This window comes from Octopus sinensis, linkage group LG5 (genome assembly GCF_006345805.1).
Source record: "Octopus sinensis linkage group LG5, ASM634580v1, whole genome shotgun sequence".
NCBI lineage: Eukaryota > Metazoa > Mollusca > Cephalopoda > Octopoda > Octopodidae > Octopus > Octopus sinensis.
The window spans coordinates 27,123,412-27,149,543 of NC_043001.1; the positions used below are offsets into that span (position 1 = coordinate 27,123,412).

At 36.8% G+C, this 26,132-nt stretch overlaps 1 protein-coding gene across 1 annotated transcript in view; it reads left to right on the plus strand.

The window, feature by feature from the left end:
• The window catches only part of LOC115212002 (protein kinase 4-like), a 41,845-nt gene extending 21,917 nt beyond the window's left edge, over positions 1-19,928 (plus strand). Inside the window, exons 2-5 of the mRNA XM_029780788.2 lie at positions 7,006-7,086; positions 12,816-12,934; positions 14,642-14,825; positions 19,379-19,928. Coding sequence (XP_029636648.1) covers positions 7,006-7,086; positions 12,816-12,934; positions 14,642-14,825; positions 19,379-19,783 — 789 coding nt within the window. The 3' untranslated portion in view covers positions 19,784-19,928. The remainder of the gene's footprint in view (positions 1-7,005; positions 7,087-12,815; positions 12,935-14,641; positions 14,826-19,378) is intronic.
• Positions 19,929-26,132: the final 6,204 nt, after the last annotated feature.

Sequence of the window (26,132 nt, forward strand, 5' to 3'; positions counted from 1 at the left end):
ATCCGCTGAGCACCTAATTTCCACAACTGTGCACAGTTTTCCTTCTCTATCCCAAATCATTATATCAGGTCTGTGGTGTTTACATTTTATTGAGATCTTCACTGGCACATTCTACTAGTATTCCTTTTTATTATGAGTGGCTATGGCTTCTACCATATTGCAGGTTCTTATTTCTTTGTCTTCAGGATTATCCTTCCGACGGATTTTATTATAGAGTGTCCTAGCTACAACATCTTGTCACAACGGTTGATAATACCATGATGGCATTTTCGGACAACTGCTTATGATGTGGGTAATATCTTCAGTGTAAACTCCACAATTTCTGCATCGGTTGTCACATTTTACTACTTTTCCTGTATCGCTATCCTTTTTGTGCATCAGGTACTTGGTTGATATTTCCTCTCCCTGGACTGCAAACGCATACCCTTCAAAGTGGGAGGTAGTAATCTGGCTATTGGCCCATGATAAACTGCTTTGATGATCGATGTTACTATCATCATGAAGCTTTCTACTAATATATCCATGCATAGTCTTCTGCTCATATAGTCTCATCATTTCAGCTGATGATACGTTGCGGTAGAATCGTGCGACTTTTTTGGGCATGTATTCTAGGTTATCAGACAAAGGGTGTTATTCAAGGAGCTGCCTTCCAAGCCTTATGATATTATCAGCCTCATGTATGCACATTTGATCAAGGGATGCATTTCAACACTTGGTGGTTAAAATATATTGCCAAAAGGATATGTTGCAACATTCAAAGGCATTTTGGATCGATGGCAAGCCTCTGCAACCTTGTTTGCGTTTTAGGTAGAGGCAGTCTACTTCACTGTTTATGTGGAAAACATGTGTGCTTCTTAAGTATTTTTCAGGTTTTCACATCAATGGCTCGGATCTCATCAAGAGTCTAGTCTAGCCGCCCAAATATTGGTGTGAGTACTGGCACTGCAAACACATTGTAGGCCATTGTGTTATGGAATGCAGAGAGATCTGAGGTCCATATTTTCTTTATTCGGCTGTAATATTCTTTAGTGACACGTGTATGTATGTATGTATGTATGTATGTATGTATGTATGTATGTATGTATGTATGTATATAAATAAATAAATAAATTATTGAATGACAGGGGAAGAGGAACTACGAAATCAACTTCATTAGCTTACAGATATTTCTGTGATAAGAAGCATCTGTGCAATATCTTCTAGCTTCTTCAGAACCATTAAAATAGGTTATAAGGCGTGGCACAAGCACTCAGTTCTGAGTGCACAGCTTCTTACAGCAGAAACAGCCGTAAGAAGTTGATAACATAATTTTAGTTCCCTTATCCTTCAATAATGTATATTGTATTTCGTATTTGCCTTGTGCAGTGGTTCCCAACCTTTCCACAGTGGTTCGGATCCCCAGTACTACCTTTGCGGACCACCAGAGTTCCGGGACCCCAGGTTGAGAACCACTAGCCTAGAGCTTTATTCTAATGCATATACATATTGACTTCTTATTTCTTTACTGCCCACAAGGGGCTACACACAGAGGGGACAAACAAGGATAGACAAACGGATTAAGTCGATTACATCGACCCCAGTGCATAACTAATACTTAATTTATCGACCCCGAAAGGATGAAAGGCAAAGTCGACTTCGGCGGAATTTGAACTCAGAACGTAGCGGCAGACGAAATACTGCTAAGCATTTCGCCCGGCGTGCTAACGATTCTGCCAGCTCGCAGCCTTATACTTATTGACTTCTAATAAGTGGTTATTAGTATCGCTATGCCTAAGTGAAATCATAGTGTATTTGTGTGTGTGTGTGTGTGTGTGTGTGTGTGTGTGTGTGTGTGTGTGTGTGTGTGTGTGTGTGTGTGTGTGTATCTACTCGTGCATGCGCGTGTCTATGTGCGTGTGTGTCGTATCCATAGGTGACTGCAGAACTGCAAATGTATGCGAATACCTAGTTTGATTGCATCATACGTAGCTGCCTAATTACCGGATTGTTACTAAGTAATGAATCAGCTATTAGTATTGAACAATATTATATATTATGGAAGGTGGTCAGCTGTCACAATCGTTAGCACACCGGACAACATGCGTAGCAGCACTTCTTCGAGATAGATTTTGCCTTTCATCCTTTCGGGGTCGATGAAATAAGCACCTGTTAAACACTAGGATCGGTGTTATCGACTTACCCATCCTCTAAAATTGCTGGCTTTGGGCCAAAATTTGGAGCCATTACTTATTTCTTTATTGCCCACAAAGGGCTAAACATAGAGAAGACAAACAAGGACAGACAAAGGGATTAAGTCGATTACATCGACTCCAGTGCGCCTCTTGTACTTAATTTATCGCCCCTGAAAGGATGAAAGGCAAAATCGACCGCTAAATTCTGGAAGTGGGTTACAGATTCCGCTCTCTTTATATCTACGGGTGGTGGGGACGAATGGATTTCTACTTAGAGATGGTTACACTTTTCGGTAATTAAAAATATTTCTGCATTTTCAGTAAATGAAGCAATTCTGACAGGGAATAGCAACAAACAAACAAATAAATAAATAAATAAATAAATAAATAAGCGATTTTTAGATTCACCACTCTTATAATAATTCTGTTTGTTCCTCCGTTACCTAGCCCGTCCGTAACGCTTCCACGTGATTAGTTGAAGGGGATGGAGGGGAAGGAGAGGATGGGAGGGATGTGGAAGGGTAGGCGAGAGGTGGAAGTGGTGGTGCATGAAATGTGTAATTTAAAAAAAAATTAACTTCTTTTCCTCCGATGCTTAGCCCGTCTGGTACGCTTTGACGTGATTAGTCGAAGGGAAAGGCAAAGAGCGAAAGAAAAAGGAGAGAGAAAAAAGGGCAAGGGGAAGAGTGAGCGAGAAAGTGGGAGAGTGCTGTGTATTAAGTCTATAAAATTGTGCATATATAAAGTGTATATATAAAGTGCATTAAGTAATCGTCGTATTCCAATTTTTCTCACTTTTCAATGAGTAGCAGATGAGTAACTATCTTTTGATACAAGCACAACACAGGCTATGATTTCAGATTTTTTTGGATAATGTTTTCAGAAATAACCCATTAAGAATACCGTTAATTCTGTGAAATATTCACATATCCCGTTAGTATTATTGTACCACGTTACTTCTTGTTGTATTATAAATACAGAGAGAGAGAGAGTGAGAGAGAGGCAGAGACAGAGAAAGAGATTTAATATATAGATAGGTCTAAACAAATACAATGCAAGCATTCCTTGAGATTCATTTATTGAACAAGTGTACTTCTAAACAATTTATATCGACAGTCGTTTCTGTAGCTGATGTTAAGAAGCACTTCTAAGTGTTTGAACTGCTTTTCATATAATTCAATCCTTTTGATTCACATGAAGTGTTTCGTGCAATGGTGTTTTTGACTGAAGCTACAATAAGTTTTCAAAGAAAATTATTGATGGTCTTTACGGTTCTTATCCTGTTGTCAAGGTTGAGTTCTATTCATGACAATGACACAACCGCTATTGATCCAACATCACTATCAGTAAACAGATTGCCAGCTAGCTTATCGATGTAAAGAGAAAGATGTCGCGTTCGACCAAGCATGTTCTTTCTTTCTTGATCTGGCCATTGTCCGTGCAACATCGATATTCCTCCCTGTGTTTGTGAAATCTTGTATCCCTACCGTAAGGCTTCATTTCCACACACACCAGCTTAATTTAATTTGTCCTTAGTCGAAAGACACCTGTTGTTATGTCCAGTTATTATTTTTATTGTATTTGTGTAACATTGTCCGTTTTTTTCCGTCCTTGTTTTTGTATACATTTGTTGCTTTCTTCCAAGGAATCTAATGCTCTTAGCTTAGTTGTTTCTTGGGACTGGCTAGTTTGGAGCAATCTCAAGTATAATCAGTCGAAATTGCGAAGATAATCTGGTACTTGACTGGGGAAAGAAAACTTCAAATGACCCGTCCTTGTTTTCTTTGTATCGTCTATTTGAATGTTTTGTTGTCCCATTTTTGTATCACCTAACTGTCCGGATGTTTTGCGTTCTTGTCCCATTTAGTATTATATATATATATATATATATATATATATATATATATATATATATATATATATATATATATACTAGCACTATGACCCGGCGTTGTCGGGTCTAGTGCTAGTCAAGCATATTTGGTCTTTCATGAAAATCCCTCTCTCTTGTTACTCACTTGGTCTAACACGTTAATTATTCCCGGCATTTCTCAAATCAAAAAAGCGTGCATGTTTGAAAGCCAAAACACATGATAACGCGTCTTCGCAAAACACAAAAATGCGCAGCCATACAGACTGTCTGCAAATGCGCACGCGCATTCAACTGTCAGGTGTAAAATTATCTCCGTCCAATCAAAAAACAGACATTTTGCCATTTATAGATATAGAGATTTTAAGCAAACGTTTAGAAATTCTCTGGGAAACTGGAAAATCCAGAAATCCGAGACAGTTCCGGTCCTAAATTGGATAAATTGGTCTGGTACAGTATTGAGGTGTGATACATAACAAAGGGAGGGAAATGCAGAGTTTTAAAGAGTTTTTCCCTTGCTATGGTTTAATATCTTTAGATTAAACTGCTGGATTAAGTGAGTTACGATCTTTGTATTAAAGACTTTTGTTACCTGAAACATAAGTGGTCGGTTTATCGATTTTTTTAAATGGCTTTCAGTGGTAACTGGGAAATGAAAAGATCTTCACAACCACCCTTTGACGGTTTTGAATGACCATAGAAAGTGCGAGCCCTCTAACTGAAAAATTGTGGATTTGTATAAAGGACACACACACACACACACAGACAGACATTTTGCCGTTTATATATGTGTGTGTGTGCGCGCGCGCGGGGGGAGTATATACGCACTATTTGTATACAGTCATTGATTCGATTCAGGTGCGTGATGTTGAGAAGCCACAGAAATGGGAAAAAACCGATATCGATCACTCCTGAATGGGATTTGGGGACTGTATACAAATAGTGCGTATGTACCCCCCCCCCCGCGCACACACACACACACGTCTTAATCATAATGGTCACCGAATGATTGTTCCATGTTCTCAGGAAGCGGAAATATTTTTCACAAAATCAAGAGTCTATCTTATATAGTACCTTTACTCATCCTTGTTGTTCAAATACATGACTCTGGCCTCTCTTAGTTATTTTCCTTATTGCACTTTCGTTTCAATTATACAGAATACCTTGGTCATAATTGTGTTCTTTTTTTTTTTTTTGTATATCTAAGTTTCTTGTTCTGCTGGAGATAAGAGGGGCAACTGCTTTGTTGATGAATACTACTGAGACAGAAATACCTATCTATTGCTGTCCTCTTGTTTCCAGATTATCAGACTGTCTTTTCTTTAATGGCATTTCAGTTTCAGAGAATTTTTTATTCTCGAGATTATCTCCCCTGCTCATTTAGAGTTGGTTCCAATTGTCACTAAACAATTGCTCTTTCTTCTCTAGAAGCGGAGCAAATTCCGATAAATCAAATATCATGCATGCATAAGTATATACATACATGTATACGTACATACATACACAGATGTATATACATACACACACACATACACATATACACTTATACATACATACATTTTATATATATATATATATATATATATATATATATATATATATATATATATATATTACATACATATAAGAGGGATGACCACTATGTGGACATCCATTATACTAGAAGTAGATCCGCTATGGTCTTACCACTAAGAAAGAAATGTTCTCAAGGAAATTTAGTAAGCACCAGAACGTAAGCGAGCAAAACAAATGAAAAGAAATAAAATATTGATTAATCACAAACCGGTTTCGCTATTACCACTTACATAATTGTCCGTAGCTCATCAGTATGATCGTCTTTGCAAATATAATTTACAGAAATATACACGAAACGTCCGCATGAGATTGAACATTATACAGTTCTACAAAGTGGTCATCCCTCTTATATGTATGTAATATAATTTTTACTGAATCTTCTTCAGATTTTAATATGCTAGACCACTGGTTTTAAATTGATATTAATCAAATTAATATTCAATTTTTCACCCTTATTATTTAATATATATATAGTAATACCTCACTTTACGAGGATCAACTTTACGAGACCCCGGGTTTACATGTTTTATTGTATAATAGATTTGTCAAGCACTAGATCTAAATTTTGAACGAAGTGGCAAAAGTTTCATAACAAATGCTTCTGCGTATTACTGAGAAATTTGTAGAGAGCAAAAATAGCTTCTTCTAATCAAACAACTCGACTTTTTTAAAGAAACATATAAGTCCGTCTACGAGTGTTTGTGAAATGACGATCGAGTCTACAAGTGATGGTGTGCGCGAGTCTAGTGCAAGTGAAAGTGATTAAGAAAACGATTAAAATAATATTTTTTTAATTATAAATTATCTTGACATTCTTTTTACTTTACATAAAATAATCTTTACATTCTACTGTTGTTTTATTGCCATTTATTTATGAGTCTCATAAATGCTATAGGTAAAACATTTTTCTGGGAACGAATTATGATTTATAACATTGCTATTATGGGAAATTATTTCTCTGCTTTATGAGTTTTCGCCTTACGAGCGGTCTCCGGAAACAAATTAACTTGTATATCGAGGCATTACTGTATGTATGCATATATATATATATATATATATATATGCCTTCGGAACGCGGAGTAGGTGAAACAGGGAGAATATTCTTTATGTTGCATGTCTCGTTTCTCTGTTTGTTTCTTACATTGTTCGAAAAAAAGTTCATTTTCTATGTTTTGTTTTTATGTTTTCGTTTCTCATTGTGTTCAACGTTTTTTTGATGTCCTGTGCATGTATATATACATATATATGTAGGTATTACATATATGTATATATATATATATATATATATATATATATATATATATATATATATATATATATATATATATATATATATATATATATATAAACTCACATTCATTTGTAAAATGTATGATGTTATTTTTCTAGGTTGCAACTGTTGTTCCAATGATTGACAATAAGCCACCACCGAATTTCATGCACTTGCATTTGAAAATGAAGAAACTTCAGGTAAGACAATTTCAAACATAACATCTTTTCAGATATGGGGTATATATTATATATTTGTGAAGGGTTTGTATCTGCTTCAGTTCTTTGTTTTCTTTTTACTAATTTCAGTGTTTGGACTGCCGCTATATTGGGGCAGCTCCATCTCCGGGCACACTTCAGTATATATACCATACTGTTGATAATTCAGAGAGGCCTACGACACGAAAATCAACAGTTAGCATTTTTTTTTCAACTCATAATTTTCATGCTGTCTTTTCATCTCAATTGGTAAGTGAGAATCATGGTCTCACTGCATAAACTTATTTCAAACACATTGTTTTAATAATTTACAATAATTTAATAATTGACTTATAATATTAATTGCAGTTCAATAACCCATCATAACTGGAAATAACACAAAGACCAACTAGCCGAGTCAACCGCTGCCGCCTGAATGATCAATATCTAAGAAAAAAAATATAGTTTATAAATACTCTGTAACAAAACATGAAAGCATATAATATTATAAAGGAGCTTGCACAATAAAATATAAATTTAGTTTATATAATCATAATTTTTCATTTAAATACATGAGAGAAAAAAAACGTCACTTTATAAGCAAATTTATTTTGAGCTTCAAAGAGCATGATATGTGTGTATATATATGTGTTTATATATATGTGTGTGTGTGTGTGTGTGTGTGTGTGTGTGTGTGTGTGTGTGTGTGTGTGTGCGTGCGTGTGCGTGCGTGCGTTGAGGTGCAATGGCCCAGCGGTTAGGGCAGCGGACTCGCGGTCGTAGGATTGCGGTTTCAATTCCCAGGCCGGGCGTTGTGAGTGTTTATTGAGTGAAAGCACCTAAAGCTCCACAAGGCTGCGGTAGGGGAGGGGTGACGAACCCTGCTGTACTCTTTCACCATAACATTCTCTCACCCTTTCTTCCTGTTTCGGTTGTACCTGTATTTCGAAAGGCCAGCCTTGACACACTCTGTGTCACGCTGAATCTCCCCGAGAACTACATTAAGGGTACACGTATCTGTGGAGTGCTCAGCCACTTGCACGTTAATTTCACGAGCAGGCTGTTCCGTTGATTGGATCAACTGGAACCCTCGTCCTCATATACGACGGAGTGCCACGACGATACTTATATATATATATATATATATATATATATATATATATATATAATGTGTGTGTGTATATGCATATATGTATGTATGTATGTATGTATATATACATACATACACACACGTATTATTTATTCAAATAAATAAATATATTTCTCGAAAAAAAAAACACAAGCCATAAAAGTAAAGAATTTTCTTGTAACTATTGACCTTTGTAATGATGCTTGTTTATTTTATGAGTATTTTGTTCGTAAACTCTTGTTGATTTTTGAAGAAAGACTAAAGACAAAATGATGATAACAAAAAGTACCAGATTTCATAAAATATCATAAAGAATTGGTGCCAAAGACAAACGCCCAATTATTCTGGTTATAAGAAACCCGGATCCGATTGTATCCTTTTATTAGCCAGCTGATTGGTTGGTTAGATGGTTGGTTGGTTTGCTCGTTCGTTTGTTTGTTGGCTGGCTGGCTGGTTGGTTGATGAAAGTAGAAGTCATATCCTGATACACTTTCGAAGGGTGGCAATACGTTCTCAGCGAAAGAATTCCAGTTAGAATTACAAAAATTCTATTGCAGAAATTAAAGTGGCAAACTGTCGGAACCATTAGAATGTTAGATAGAATGTCTCGCAGTATTTGTTGCGACCCCCTGCGTTCAACTCCCAACGAAGTCAACTTTCCTTTTCGTCTTTTAGAAATCAATAAAAAAGTAATAATCCCGGCCGTGGTTGGTGTAAGTGTAAGAGCATCTGACAGAATGCCTTGCGTTATTTGTTGTGGTTTTTTGCGTTCTGACAGAAACAGTTACAATAACACAGGCGCCAAGTAATATCGGCTTTAATACTGAGGCCGGACCTTTTCGGTTTGACCGGCAGTTTTTTAAAATAATTTCCACGTAACTAAATACTTTTAAACTTCGTATACTGGTAGAATGTGTTTATAAAACATCTTTTTCTCTTGGTTTTATTGAGAAAATTCTATAGTTTGTAAGATATTTGCTGTTTTTTTCTTCAATTTCTGCAATTTCAACCAATCAATGATGTCTATTGAGGTGAAAACATTATGTGCCGTATGAATATATCCCTCGTTTAAGAAACAGATTGGGTTTATTTACATTTGTGAAGAAAAAAAGACACCCTTCCCCCCAACCTTAACCCCAACCCTAACCCTAACTAACACTAACCCTAACCCTAAAACAGATTGAAATGCAATTGATCGATACTAGGGTCATAATTATGGGTGACAATTTCATATGACACCGCTAGAAAAAACTGCCGTTCAAACCGAAAAGATCCCCGAGGCCTTTTTCTTGCACAACATGGGTGGCATCGAAGGGGAAGACATATATATTTGCAACTACTAGTCTTCTACAAAAAAAAGTTAATTAATTCTTACCTAGAACTGTGCGAACATGTACACATGAATGGTCGGCTCTAGAGTGCTAAAATCATTTGAGAAGGCATGAATGCCACTGCTTCCAGTTTGCCTACTTGTTATAACTCCTGCGGTGTCTCTAGAGTGTGTGTGTCGTCTGGAGTTGTCTTTGAGTTTGTTGCTTTTCTGCCTGCCCGCATGCTTATACATGTTTATAAAACAGTCTCAAAAATGCCACACCATAAAAGGCCTATTAGGAATTCAGTCTATCAGTCTGAAGAAGACCAAAGTACTGGACCAAGGTGCCAAGCAACCTCTTCCTCCATCACCATCAATAACTACAAGCTTGAGGTAGCCCACGAATTCCCCTACCTCGACTCTACCATCGCTGGTGACCTCTGCCTGGACCCTGAGATCAACAGGTGAACTGGACAAGCATCTTCCACATTTGCCAGGCTCACAAGTAGAGTCTGGGAAAACAGAAAACTGGTCGCAGACACCAAAACTGCTGTCTATAAAGCAGGCGTCCTAAGTACGTTACTTAACGGCAGTGAGACCTGGAGCCTCTACTTCAGACAGGAGCGGCGTCTCAACCTCTTTCACCTTTGTAATTTGAAACGCATCTTGGATCTCAGGTGGAACGACCACATCACCAACACCGAAGTCCTCAACAACACCAAGATACCCAGCATATTCACCCTGCTCCAGCAGCGTCGTTTGCGCTGGCTCGGTCATGTACATCGCATGCCGGACTGGAGGGTCCCAAAAGGCCTCCTGTATGGGGAATTGACCACCGACACAAGAGCACGAGGACGACCTCATCTTCGTTTTAAGGACGTCTGTGAGAGGGATAAGTCACTTGATCTGGACGTCATGAGGTGGCTGGAGGTTGCATATGAACGCCTACACTGGCGAAAAATACTGAGAAAGGGAATATAGCGAGCGGAAGAAAAACAGGAACTCACCACGAAAGAAAAACGTACTTGACGGGAAGAAAAACCAGTAGCGCCGGCAGAGAGCTCCTTCTCATGCAGTCGCTGTATGTGTGACTGCCACTCCCATGTGGGCCTGTAGAGCCACAACAGACGCTGGACCACAATCAGCAGCTGACACGATTTCTTCGGGCACAGATCCATGGCCTCTCGAGACTGACAGATGCCTCTGTAAAACGACCGTGCGAAGGAGAGGTGACTAGAATGGCTCCTTTAGTACACCACACGGTCGATTACAATAAATAAAAAAAGTATAAATGAGTACAAGTGCCAGAAGGAAAAGAGAGACACAACCGGTAGAATGTTTAAGAGAAGATTTTATTGATAGTTTAATGTGTATGTCTGTGTGTGCGTCATATATACATAATAATAATAATAATAATAATAGACAGGCCGTCATGTATACATAATGTGTATGTGTATGCATTAAATACAGAGCATTGAAAGAGTCTATAATAGGACGCTAGAAGAATATTCAGACACAAGGATGATAAATACCAGTTCGTAGTCGAGGTAGACGATAATTGAAGTTCTGTAACAAGATGTTGAGGTTGAAATGCAGAACTGATTGAGGCGCATGTCGTGCGGGAAGCTGTGACTACAATGCAAAGCCGGTTGAGTTGTTACAGGAGTTCTCGCAGGTTGTACTTGCTGTTAACCGTGGTAAAGTAATTCACAAACAGTGAGGAGATAGAACCTGTGTGAGGGGTTGCTGGTTGCTGTGTACGTAGAGAGATGTTGACGACGCTAAGATGAAGGCGACGGAGATGGAGGTCCTGAATGCTGCTGGACGAAGTGTTGACGCGTCCATGTGGCTGCTGTGGGTCGTCGCTGGAACTGGCTGTGTCCTGCGGTCAGTAGTTAGACCTTAAGAGGTCTGGAACCGAAAGACGAAAGACGGTGTTGAAGCTAGCATTTTATAGTGAACTGTCGGCGCAAACTGAGGTTTAGAAGAGACTATCGCACGTGACCTTATCAGAAGGCTGCGATTGGTTGGGTTGCATATTGGCGCGCAATAGAGCAAGAGACAAATTGTGCCAATACCAACCAATCAGAGTAGTGGACACAACAGGTTCCAAGAGGGTGGCCGAAGGTTAGCTGTTATCTACAACTGGTATCTACTAAGCATTTGTTATTGAGAACAATTGATGCAGTTGATACAATGTAGAAAATATTGCACCCATGGAGAGTGTAAATGAAAAATACTGATGTAGCCAATAATATTTTAGGAAATGTTTCTTGTAAATAGAATTTGGTTGTAAATGCTTCTTGAAAGTCGACAGCTAACGGTGTTGCATTCTGAAGTTCTTAAACCTTCCTCTAATTTTCTTTTGTGTTATAAATAAAATAAACTATTAGGAAAAAGTCTGTGGTCCAGAGGTTGGTACTGTAGCCACGTGGTTTCAACTTCATTCCTATTGTGCGGCGGCATCTTGAAAAAATGCCATATACTATAATCCCAGATCGGTCAATGCTTCCTGAGTGGTCGGAAACTGTGGAAGTCCGTCATATGTATGTATGTGTACGCATCTGTGACTTTGTGTTTGTCCTCACTACCATTTGACAACCTGTACTGCTTTATTTACGTCCCCGTAACATAGTGATTCTGCAAAAGATACAGATAGGTTTAAAAAATAACAACTGGGGTCGATTTGTTCAACTAAATCCTTCAGGCAGGTGCCCCACCATGGCCGCAGTTCAATGATTCAAGATAGTAAAAGATAAATACCAAAGATAAAAGACAAATCCTCCAATACCATTTAAAATTTTAGACCAAAATTTCATTTCTCAATAAATTCTGATTCTAACTCGCTTGTTTGTAAAATCTTTAGCTAATGAATAATCTTCCTCGTTAATGGATTTCTGGACAGAGTTAATTCAGATAAGAAGTAATATAATAATTTGTGTATTAATGTATATATAGTTGATAAGATTATATTCAACACGTCTTACAGAAGTAAAGACAATCATGTCCAATAGTGATCTATCCTCCATTTGTTTCATGTAATAGCAGATGAATAGACGCTCAAAATAACTAAAACCTTCGAAATCAACTGACAGGTATGAACATGAAACATTCAACGTTAGAAAAACACTTTTTGGATGGTGAGTGAATACAACAAAACTGAATTAAATTAGAAACAAAATATGCAATGATTTCACAAAAATGTCTTCTTTTCCACCTTAAAACTCTCCATCATAATCATTATTCCTCTTAGTTTTAATTTTTTTATGCTTCATTTTATTTCATTTTCAGTTAGAAGAAGAAAATCTTGCCACCATTGAAAGAGATAATCACAGACTTTTGGAAAGAATGGGTTACATTATGCGAACGCGGGGAAGGATTGACAACCGCAATGATTACTTATATAAGAGGTTGGTAAAAATCAAAAACTTTCAGATTGAATTAAATAGTGTACGTCGTCTGAGAACTGAAGATAATTAATCAGTTTATGACATGATAACATTATGGTTACTGTTCAGGAGAGCAATGACGTTGATGCTTCACATTTCAAAGTCTTGGGGAATCTATTAGTTGCATGATCAATTGTCAACGCAAGCAACAGAATATTTCACAAATGGAGATCTTTGCGTATGCGACCTTAGAGTTACTTAAAAGAAACTGGAATTTTTGTAATATTATTTTATTCACTTAGTTTTACATGTTTGCACTTTTGTCGCCTTCAAAGGATTCTCTATTTGAAGCAATGCATTGGTCCAGAAGACTTTTCCACTGTTCGAAGCAGTGCTGGAACTCTTGCGAAGTGATGCCTTTTAACGCCTTCGTGGGTTTTTTTTCACGCTTTCACAACTGCAAATTCCGTTGCATCAGCTTTCGTCACACGTGATGACCTTCAAAAAAAGGTCCGGATCAACTTCCAACTGTTCTTTCAGTTCATAACACGCATTCAGTTATGGCTGCTTTTGATCTTCCGTGAGCAAGCCAGGCACGAATTTTGCTGCAACTCTTTTAATTCGCAATTCCCCGCTCAAAATTCGTTGGTAGGAGGTCCAGGACACACCACTCATATCAACAAGTTCGTCAGTTGTTAGGTGATGGTCCTCCAAGATCGATTCTTGAATTTTCATGATGTTTTCATTCGTTCGGGCGGTCGATAACCGCCCTGAACGATATTGGTCTTCAAGTAACAAGTGAGCATTCCTAAAGCGCAAAAATCACTCGTAAAGTTGTGTTTTGCTCATGGCAGCGTCCTTGAAAACTGTTTGTGGCATGACAACTGTTTCAGCTGCCGTTCTCCCAAACAGAAAACAGAATTTCACGGAAGCACGTCGTTTCTTCGTTTCAGCCATTGCAAACATCGACGAACAGAGAAGAAACTCTGCAAAACAAAAACACATCACGTGGCAATACGACCTCACCCGAGGACGTCAGTCGGCAGACTGACGCCAGAGGGTTGCATCAGTGGCTTCTAGCGGCGGAAAGCCTGAACTACTACGGGCTCGTCCCACAGAGAACGTTTCCGCTTACTTTAGAGTACCTCCTCGTATATGTCCAATAATGTTACACCGCTATGTATGAGGGCGCGTGGCTTAGTGGTTTGTTGCATTCGGCTAGTGATTGCGAGGTTGTGAATTCGATTCCCGGTGGTGTGCTGTGCCCTTCAGCAAGACACTTTATTTTACGTTGCTCCAGTCCACTCAGCTGGTAAAAATATGTAGAACCTGTATTTCGAAGGGCCAGCATTATCACACTGAATTCCCCTGAGAACTACGTTAAGTTCGGTGTTCAGCCAATTGCACGTTAATTTCACGAGCAGACTGTTATGTTGATCGAATCGACTTGAACCTCCGTCGTCGTAGTCGACGGAGTGCCACTAGTACACTACTATATTTAGTGGTTATTTAACCGAGTTCGTGGCTGGTTAATGGGTTGGATGGGTGCTAATGAAGGAGCAAGAAATCCTGATCCACGTCCTCGTGTTTTTGTGTTTTCTCTTTGTGTTTTCATGTCTGGATTTAACTTTATATATATATATATATATATATATATATATATATATATATATAGAGTGCGTGTGTGTGTTTTGATATAAATAATTTCTTTGTCTATTTGTTTCTCAGCCTTAATTCCGAGAAGAGACAAAGAGAGCAAATTCGAATTAGTAGAGAAAATAAAGATATTTTGCAGAGGATATTGAACCGGCGAGCAGAATATAACCATGCAACTTGGCAGAAAGACTGGAAGAAAAATCGTTCCTTTTTGAATAATATATCCCATTTTCCCAATGACTGGTGGTCCAGTACGGTAAGTGTATAAATGAAGTGATTATACGTATGTATTCTGATTTTTTTTTCTTCTTTCAGACTTGTATATCTGTTTGAAAATATATATATATCAGTATACGTATGTTTATACATGCCAAGTTATGTTGTGCCTTTTGTCATCACAAGACTTCAATGAAGAAAAAAAAAAAAAAAGAAATTGAAAATGAAATCACAGCTTTCTAAGAAAGGAAAAAAAATCTTTATTGAAATATAAATAACACGAGTTATTAGAAATTAAACCATATCTGCTCTCGATTTTGTTTCTTTATAACTTTCTGGAAAATGGATATTTTTAAAATGAAAATACCTTTCAGCTGGCGTAGATAACAATTATATCGCAATTTAATGGGAAAAGAAAAAAATTGGAGGGCGCACACATCATAATTGCTTCACAGGTCTTAGTTTCATTTTGCATACATTTGTGCATTCATTCACACACACGCAACACACACACACACAACACACACACACCACACACACACACACACACACACACACACACACACACACACACACACTTGTCAATGTTTTTCCTTTAATAAGAACAAAGAAAAGTTAAAAAATGGGAAATGACTTCGTCAAGGCTGTATTCTTTTTCCATGTATGTTCAACATCTACACTGAGTGAATAATGTGAGAAGCAACACAAAAAGATGGCATCAAAGTACATGGCTTGCAAATTTCTGATCTAAAATATGCATACAATATTGCTCTACTTGCCAAGACTGAAAACAAGAAATAATAAATGATGCCTATATCTCAGCCACAAGAAAACAAAACTCATATTGGTTATGGAAAAGCTTAATAACATTTGGACCAGCAAAAGTGTCCCAACTAAGTTACAAACAAGGTTAGTGTGAGCGCTCATTTGGCTAATAGGCATTTATGGTTGCAAAGCATGGACTGTGAACAAATTTGGAGAGGACATAATCAATGCATTTGAAACGTGGGTGTATAGGAGATGTAATGAATCTCTCACAATGATTACTGGACAAATGAATAAATGTTACAAGCAGGTGAACGATGGTAACTTTTGAAAATTGTGAACAAACAAAAACTGATCTATCATGGCCATATTTGAAGAAGTACAGATTTGGAAAACCTTATCATAGAATGAAGGGTGGAGGGCAGTAGATCAAGGGGCAGGCAAAAAATGCAATGTATGGACAATATCAAGTGCTGATTGGACAAGAGTGGGAAGGCAGCTGGAGAACACGCACTTAATCGGGAAGATTTTCGTTGTAGTGTCATCAAAGTACTTCAGGGCGTATGATACATGATGACGACAATGGCAACTTTGAATCAAAGAATTTATAATAGCTATACAGCAATTGGGATTGGTCGATTCTGTTTCAATTGTAATGTGTTTCCTTCAGGAAAAATGATCCTATGATTACTAACAATTTTACGCCACTCCCAATATTATTTGTGTGTTTTGTGTTCAAATTCTGCCGAGGTCAACTTTGCCTTTCATCCCTTTGGGGTTGATAAAATAAGTGTCAATTAAGCACTTGAGTCAATTTAATTGACATAGTCCTGCCCACTAAACTGCTGGTCTTGTGCCAAAATTTGAAACCAATATTGTTTGTGGCAGAAACGTTAGCACGCCGGGCGAAATGCGTAGCCGTATTTCGTCTGCCGTTACGTTCTGAGTTCAAATTCCGCCGAGGTCGACTTTGCCTTTCATCCTTTCGGGGTCGATTAAATAAGTACCAGTTACACACTGGGGTAGATATAATCGACTTAATCCGTTTGTCTGTCCTTGTTTGTCCTCTCTGTGTTTAGCCCCTTGTGGGTAGTAAAGAAATAGAATTGTTAGCACCTTAGGCAAAATGCTTTGCGGCATTTCATCTGTCTTTACATTCTGAGTTCAAATTCTGCTGAGGTATACTTTGCCTTTCGTCTTCTCAGGGTTGAGAAAAGCACTGGAGTCGATGTAATTGAGTAACCTTCCACCCCAGGAAATTGCCGGCCTTGTACCAAAATTTGAAATCAATTTTATATGTGTGTGTAAGGCAGGGAGCTGGTAGAATCATTACCATGCGGGAAAAATTGCTTAGCAGCATTTCTTCCGACTTCCCTTCTGATTTCAAATACTGCCAACATACCCCTATATCCAAAATTGCTGGCCTTGTGCCAAAATTCGAGACCAATATCATTTGTGTGTGTATGTGTTTGTGAGTGCATGCATGTGCCCATATATGTATGCATGTCTATGTGTGCAAGGTAGATACACATAGAGACACACACATACACATGGAGAGAGTGAGAGACAGAGAGAGAGAACTACAACATTGGCAAGCTAAACATGGCCTTTGAAAGACAGAATCAAATATAACAATGAATGGAAAGTGCTTGTGAAGTTAAAAGCGTGTATAAACAGAACCAATAAGTGCAGACTTTGTCTCAGAGGATACAAATACTACAAAACATCAAAGATCCTACAACCTACCTTAACTCCAGAATTGAAGTTTTACAAGTTGTCCTTACATATACAAGTACATACTAGCTAAAAGGGAAACCATATCTCCTGATTGCAAATCACTTTCAGGATCCACCTTACTGTGAAGGATATCTTCTCATACATTCTCTTCTTTCTTTTCAACAAAGAAAAACTGGACATAAACCAATAAGTTGAACGAAAGTACTTTATGGTATATAGTTTAAAGTAGTCAAGATGAACTTAGCCATTTTGATTATTGTACAATCAATGTAAATAAGTTCCATACAATTTACTGAAATCATTTAAAAATCCTTGAGTGTAGCTGCAGTACAAAGATGGAAATTAGTAAATGAATTAAAAAAAATATACATACATCCAAGAGAAATAAAGTTTTCTTTTTTTTTTTGGAGTGTACAGAAGAGTAAATTAAGATATTAAAATAATTCAGAAAAATTAGTCAGAAGTAATGTAGGTATCATTTCTTAACTTATTTATATACAGGTGTAAAAGGTCTGGGAATTTTCCTAAGGAAATAAAATACTGCTTAACTCTTTATGTCTTTATTGAGCATTCCAAGACCTTTTATACTTGTATATAAATAAACTAAGAAAACAATAGTCTCATCATTTCTGACCAATCTTCTTTAATTAATTAATTGTGTGTGTGTAAATCAAATCAAGCTAATTTCCCATGAAAATAATAATGGTGTACTGCACTGACTTGGAAGAATGGCTGGCATGAACACCACCAAATGCCTGGATGTTGTTTGGAAGGTGGTATATCATCTAACCAAAGCTGGTTGTAGTGGAATACCAGGGAGTAGTTTGAGGCAATGATAATTGCTGTTGGTTGTGAATCATCATAAAACAAATACCATTATGAAAGGTAAGCAAGCCACAGTTGAAAAATTGAGTCACTGGATTTGGCTAAAAAGAGATGATGGGATGTGGCTAGAAAAAAAATTGGGTCAAAGTTAATAACCAGTTGATCTAGCAAGTGGGTCCTTGAATCAGGCAGTGGAGCCAGTGCACAATAAAGTCACCAAAATATTATGCTTTCTTCCCTGGTGATCCTTTCGGGTCCCTAGTACCCAGTACAAGATTTTTAACTGGGAGAACTTGCATCTACAAGTTATTTGCAAACAAACTATGTATGTGTGTGTATACAAACATACACACATGTGTGTATGTATGTATGTATGTATGTATGTATGTATGTACGTATGTATTCATGCATATATTTATATATATGGGTATGTCTGTATTATATGTATGTATATATTCAGGCATATATTTATGTATGTATTCATGCGTATATTTATATATATGTGTGTGTCTATATTATTGTGAATGTGAACATAATTTGCTGGTGTGTGTAAATGTTTGTCATTGTTGTTGTTCATGAGGATGTTGAAAAGTTGAGCATTTTGTCTGCATGGAAAGAGAGAATATCAATGCCAATTTTTTATATTAAATATTAATTAAGGTTCTAGTCATAACATGTTTCAGTTTGCTACAATAAATTGCTAGGTGAGACTTGTTATCAGGCCTGTCTTAGTTAGAGATAACATTAGCTATTTATATTACAACCTGATCCTGTCAGCTGAAACCATGGGCACACAAGCATGTACACATACACACACACTCACACACACACACACACACATACACACACATTTACACATGCACACACACAATGTGCATGCACGCATGCACACACACATTTACACATGCACACACACACACACACATTACATTATATTATATACACAGTTTCCTTAAGTAATTTATCATTTTAAACATTTTCAATGTCTTGACAAACTTATGAGACACATGGTGTGTGTGTGTGTGTGTGTGTGTGTGTGTGTGTGTGTGTGCATGCGTATCATGGTATTTTGCATGCTTTATATCTTCTTGAGGTTTGTAAGGCTACTCTTCCAGGATTCCCAGTTCCCAAATTCCCAGCCTACAAATTGTTGGGTTTCCCTCTTGCCTTTCATGTTTCTTATTTTTGCATATGTCTCATCTCATTTCAATGTTTGCTTGAACACAAGTACAGCACCAAATATATGTTTGCTTTAATAATTTACAGAAACCTCACGCTAAGAAAAAACCTGTTTCAAAAGACAAAAGAACTAATTGCAGAAGCAAGACTACCAATAATGAAACGGAATCAGAAAAAAGTCCAATGCCAGAAGGAGAAGACAATAGGAAAACAGTTGAGAAAGGAAATGAATTAAAACGTTCTCGGGAGAATACTAAAATAGATGAGAATACTGGAGTACAAGAAGATACTAAAGTACAAGACAAAACTGAAGTACAAGAGAATACAAAAGTACAAGGGAATACTAATGTACAAGTGGAAACTGAAGTACGAGATTCTGAAGGACAAGAAGACACCGAAGAAGAAGAAGATAATACTAGAGAACAAGATAATTCTGAAGAAGATAATGCTGAGAAACAAGATAATACTGAAGAACCAGAAAATACTAAATAAACTATAAAGAATGTTGAGAAAAATAATGATTAATAAAAATGTTTAATAATTTCCCTCAAAATCCTCTGGTTAAATATATGTGACATATAAAAAATATTATTAAATGCTTTGACGTATTTTGTTTAATAAATAAAAATTTTATTTCGATAATGAATTTCTAAATTTCTTAGTAAACACACACACACACACACACACACACACACACACACACACACACACTAGTAAAAATTTCCTAGAATGAGTTATATAGAAATATCTACTTGCATAATAAAATCAGTATATTAAAAATAAAATCTCTCTCTCAGCAATTCTCACCCCTTAAGGGAACTTTCTCCCTCTCTTTTATTTTCTAGCAAACCCTATTTCTCTCTGTCTCTTAAGCTAAAAACAAATGCCATTGATAGTAAAGGCAGTCCCCTGTCAAATTTCACATGTGTGTGTTAAACAATGGTTGAGTTCTGAAGGCAACACAATAAACTAATGGCAAGATGCCATGGTGAGATGAAACATATTGGAAACTGTTCTAAAATCATCCCAATGTGATAAAGTCGTAGGAAAAAACGACCAAAGATCTCACATTCACACCCAAGAAGAACAAAATAGGGCTTGTATATAGTTTGTAGAGAAAACAGTAATTGCATCTACATGAAGAACTAACAAGCTAGGTGAATATGTACTGGAAAAAAAAAGAAGAAAATAAAGGTAAATGGGAGAAGTAGAGTAAAACCCTTGAAAGACTCCCAGAATGAAATCTCAAACACATAAGAAACTTTCTATCAATCAAACTTCCTCCACTGTTAAAAATAGAAAATATTGATTGTACTCTGTATAATGTTAATGGTAATATCAATTGTAAGTGACTCAGGGACTTTTAATGCCTTCCCTCTCTCACCTCTTTCCTTCACTATTTAAAAAAAAAAAGAAAAGTTGATTGTTTACATAGTTACTAAATGTAGTTTTATCCCAAGTTGCAATACATTGACAAGTTTCAGTTCAGAGCGAAATAAATTTTTTTTGCATCTATTTGGACAACCAAAACATTAGAAAAAAAAAAACGAGTTATATAGAAATATGTACTCACACATAAAATAAGTATATAAAAATTATTAAAACTAAAATCTATCTCTCGGCGATTCTCCCCCCTTCAGGGAATTTTCTCCCCCACTTTTAATTCCTAGTAAACCCTATTTTTTTCTGCCCCTTAACCCTTTAGCGTTTAAACCGGCCATATCCAGCCAAAAGTATTTTGCTTGTTTTATGTTCAAACTGGCCATATCTGGTCTCTCACACCAACCCTACAATATCATCTTAAAAATTAACAGCTACCTCGTCAAAATCTCATAGCTACAAGATAATGCATGATTAGTTCAAAACAATGTGAATAAAAAAGCATTAATTTTGGCAGAATAATGCGAACACTAAAGGGTTAAGCTAAAAACAACTGCAGATGGCAGCAAAGGCGGTCACCAGTTAAATTTCACATGTATGTATTTCTTAGTAAACTCTCTTTCTCTCCCTTTCTTACTCCAAAAGCAACTGTGGGTAGCAGCACCAACAGTCACCAGACAAATTTCCTGTGAATTTCTAAAGTTTTTGAGTAATTTTTACCATTTCCTTTTTTCCTGGTAATAGAGAAAACATTTTAGTTTCACTTTTGAAACATTAAAAAACAAAAAAACAATTTATATATTCTTGTGTGAGAGACTATGACTCAGATAATTAACAAACATAGATATTTTGACATTTTTTTCTGTGTTTGTTTTAAAAGTACTTTTTCTTGATATATAGAGTTGCACAAATATTTACATTTGTATACTGTAAACTTATCACCAGTTTGCATATATATGGTTATTTGGTTGTTCAACCAACTAAAATCAAGGACCTATATCTCCCTTAACCCTTTAGCATTTAGTTTATTCTATCAAATGTAATGCTTACTTATTCACATTCTTTTGTATTCTTCATACATTATTCCATAGCTTCAAGATTTCAATGATGTGGTTGTTTATTTCTAGAATGACATTGTAAGGGAAGTGTGAGAGGCCTCCCCTGAACATAAAACAGATACAATATTTGGGCTGGATATGACTGGTTTAAATGCTAAAATGTACCTCTTTAACCCTCCTGAGGTACTTCTTTAACTGAGATACCGCTTTAACCCTCCGCAAAAAAACCCAAATTTTATTTAATTTGCTTTGCGGGAAGGACTGTTTTAACAAAGTCGCGTCTTGTCCTTACCTTTGAAACACAGAGTAAATAAAAGAGGGGACAACTGAAGAAGGGAATGTTCTTTATGTTGCCTGTCTCGTTTCTCTATTTGTTTCTTTCATTGTTCGAGAGAAAGTTTGTTTTCTATGTTTTTGCTTTTTATGTTCTCATTTCTCATTTTGATGACTTTTTTTTTGATGTCCTGTACCCATATATGCGTGTATATATACATATATATGTAGGTATGTACATATATGTATGTATATTTGGATATATTTATATATTATTCATATTATCATATGATCGAATGCCATGCATCCATTTTCAAGTATATACATATATATATATATATATATATATATATATATATATATATATATATATATATATATACTAGCAGCTAAGCTCGGTTTCACCCGGTCTGTTTGAATGATGTGGCTGTGATGGTTTTCGGTTAGGCATAATCTATAACAGCGTTACTCAACCTTATTATTTTGGGTCCCCTGTTTCAATTGGAGCCTCCAGCTATATGAAAATTCCCTGATTCTCCCCCACCCCTTGTCAGAAAACAGCTTCAGGAGTTGTGAAGAACAAATTTGTACATAATTTGTTTCTGAGAGCTATTCTATCGGACCTCTCTTTAATCATTAAAACATTGATTTAATTATGAACATAGAAAGATATTATTCATTAATCCCTATTTTCGTAAGCAGTTGTATCTGTAAAAAATTTATTTGCAGAGAGCAGAAATTGAAAGAAGATATATGAAATGGACTTGTGTGTGTGTGTGTGTGTGTGTGTGTGTGTGTGTTGTGTGTGCGTGCGTGCATGCGTGGTTACACATGTGTATGTGAGAGAGAAAGAGGGTGATAAAGATAGAGTGAGTGAGTGAAGGTGTGTGTCATGATGATTGAGGTATTTGTACATATTCTGTTTCTGAGAGCTATTCTACTGGACCTCTGTCTAATCATTAAAACATTGATTTAATTATGAACATAGAAAGAAATTATACATTAATCCCTATTTCTGTAAGCAGTTGTATCCGTAAAAATTTTAGGATTTTTTTCGGTTTGAACGGCAGTTTTTAACATAATTTCCACGTAACTAAACACCTTTAAACTCCGTATACTGGTAGAATGTGTTTATAAAACATCATTTTCTCTTGGCTTTATTGTGAAAATTCTATGGTTTGTAAGATATTTGTTGTTTTTTTTCTTCAATTTCTGCAATTTCAACCAATCAATGACGTCTATTGAGGTGAAAACATTCTGTGCCGTATGAATATATCCCTCCTTTAAGAAACAGATTGGGTTTATTTACATTTGTGAAGAAAACAAGATACCCTTCCCCCCACCCCTAACCCTAACCCTAAAACAGATTGAAATACAATAGATCGATACTAGGGTCGTAATTATGGGTGACAATTTCATATGACACCGCTAGAAAAAACTGCCGTTCAAACCGAAAAGATCCAAATTTTATTTGCAGAGGAGCAGAAATTGAAAGAAGATATTTGAAATGCACGTGTGTGTGTGTGTGTGTGCGCGCGCGCCTGTGCGTGCATGCCTCTGTGCTTGGGTGTGTGTATGTAAGAGAGAAAGAGGGTGATAAAGAGAGGTAGAGTGAGTGAGTGAAGGTGTGTGTCGTGATAATTGACGTCTTTTAGGTAAACCCCACAAAGAGGTGAAAGAAGAGAGACAGCATAACGAAAGTTTTGGCTGACTGTCATCCTGTACTCCCTTTGCTGCTAGCGAAATGGTATATGCCTGCTGTGTGTGCAACTAACTGGTTGTTTTAATGGCGGAACAAACAGGGGAATTCCATTAGAAAAAGTTTTAATCGATTTTCCCTGTAAGTATGGGTACTAAGAAAAAAAAAATACTAACCTCATTCCAATGTATGCACCCGTCTCCACATGTGTGTCATTTTTCACGCGAATCCACCCAGCCGTTTGGCTGTGAACCTCAAGACAAGAAAGAATACAACGATCGCCCATGTCCAATTTATATTATATATATATATATATATATATATAAATATATATATATTACGGAGATGTACTTGCATAGCGAGTGACTTGATCTGAGATCGTGTGCTGGAACGAAAACAATTGCAGCGTGGAAGGTGTTTATAAGCCATTAGATTCACTTCAACATTTAAATTCAATTTGTCAAAATATTTTCGTCGCTTTGAGACCGTGACCTGTAAATATAACGGTTTTTGTGTGTTTCTTAAATGGCTTATAAATAACCTTCCACGCTGCAATTATTTTTCTCTCTCTCTCTCTCTCTCTCTCTCATATATATATATATATATATATATAATATATATATATATATATATATAGTTGGCCTATGAACTCTTAGAGGTCATAGGCCAACAGGTAACCCCATAAACCCGCCTTCACCATGAAAAAAAGTATATATCGATCAGTATATATATCGTCAGACTCAAATTGTCAGTCATATAACCTCTCTATCTTCAAGGGAAGAAAACATCGTGCCCAGTAAATTTTGTAAATAAAACTTCAAAATTCTCGTAACGATATAAAATGGTACAGTTTAAGGCGAGGTGGAGTTATTCCCCTTACATTGGTTCCAGCTGCATTCAGCAACCACTTACTTTCGAAATTGGTAGCAATTTCCTAGTCTGAAAATGGAGACTTCCAAGGTTGCAACAGGAATTTCCTCTAAAAGTGTTTAGACAAGAAATTTCTGTTGCAAACATGGAGTTCTCTATCTGCGGACTAGGAAATTGCTGACGAAGTTCTTGTCACTGTTGGGGGCTCACGTTAGAGAGGCGTCAAGTGATACCCGTGCGGGTGCTTGGCTGTTCCATCGCCTTAGCCTCGCCATCACCCGTGGTAATGCCACAAGCGTGTTGACTTGCTTCAGCAGGTTCCGATGAGCCTTATGGTGTGCGAACAATTGAGGTTCCTATTGAGGTTGAATTGATGTATTTTTTCTTTCTTTGTTCTTTTTTTTTCTCTTCCGGTTTTGGATTTGGATTTTCAACGTGGTTTTATATTATATATGTAATATATACGTACGTATTATATTCTAATTAATCAGTATAGATAATTTTTTGTGGGCAAAAAAGTAATAAAGGTAATTTCTCCATGAATCTCCACAATACCATATTTGATTACCATATTTGGGATCGATTTTGAAAGTAGTCGTTGTTGACATGGAAACAGATGTAAGGGGAATAACTCCACCTCAGCCAATTCTGTACCGTCTGTCAAATTTACTTGTGTACAAATCACATTCATGTATACACCTCACCCCAAATTTAGTGCTAAATCTTGGTACACAATTCTTTCTCTTCATAGTTTTAGGTTTCACCAATCTCTCTGCTTCTCACGATCAAATGCTGGAGATGGTGCATTAGTGAACCAGCATCTGCAATTCTAGCATCCAGTTCAGCCTCTCACTTTCTATCACTTCCTTTTTATTTGTAAGATTTAGAAAAAGATTTTTAAAAAAATGTAAGTTATACAAAAATGAGTGAACCAAGTGCCAATCAATCTCGTGGTCCCAGAAAACAAAATGGGAAAATGTAATACAGCAATACCTCGTCTATCGCGGGTGTTACGTTCCAAAACTCCCGCAATAGGTGAAAATCCGCGAAGTAGAAACAGTACTCTTTTACTCTTTTACTTGTTTCAGTCATTTGACTGCGGCCATGCTGGAGCACCGCCTTTTAATCGAGCAACTCGACCCCGGGACTTATTCTTTGTAAGCCCAGTACTTATTCTATCGGTCTCTTTTTGCCGAACCGCTAAGTGACGGGGACATAAGCACACCAGCATCGGTTGTCAAACAATACTAGGGGGACAAACAGACACACAAACACACGCAAGCATATATATATATATATATATATATATATATATACATATATATACGACGGGCTTCTTTCAGTTTCCGTCTACAAAAAATCCACTCACAAGGCTTTGATCGGCCCGAAGCTATAGTAGAAGACAGTTGCCCAAGTTGCCACGCAGTGGGACTGAACCCGGAACCATGTGGTTGGTAAGCAAGCTAATTACCACACAGCCACTCCTGCGCCTTTACAGCATGTTCTTTTTATTATTTTTATTTGTATATAATTATTTTATTATAAATGCAAAACAACACCA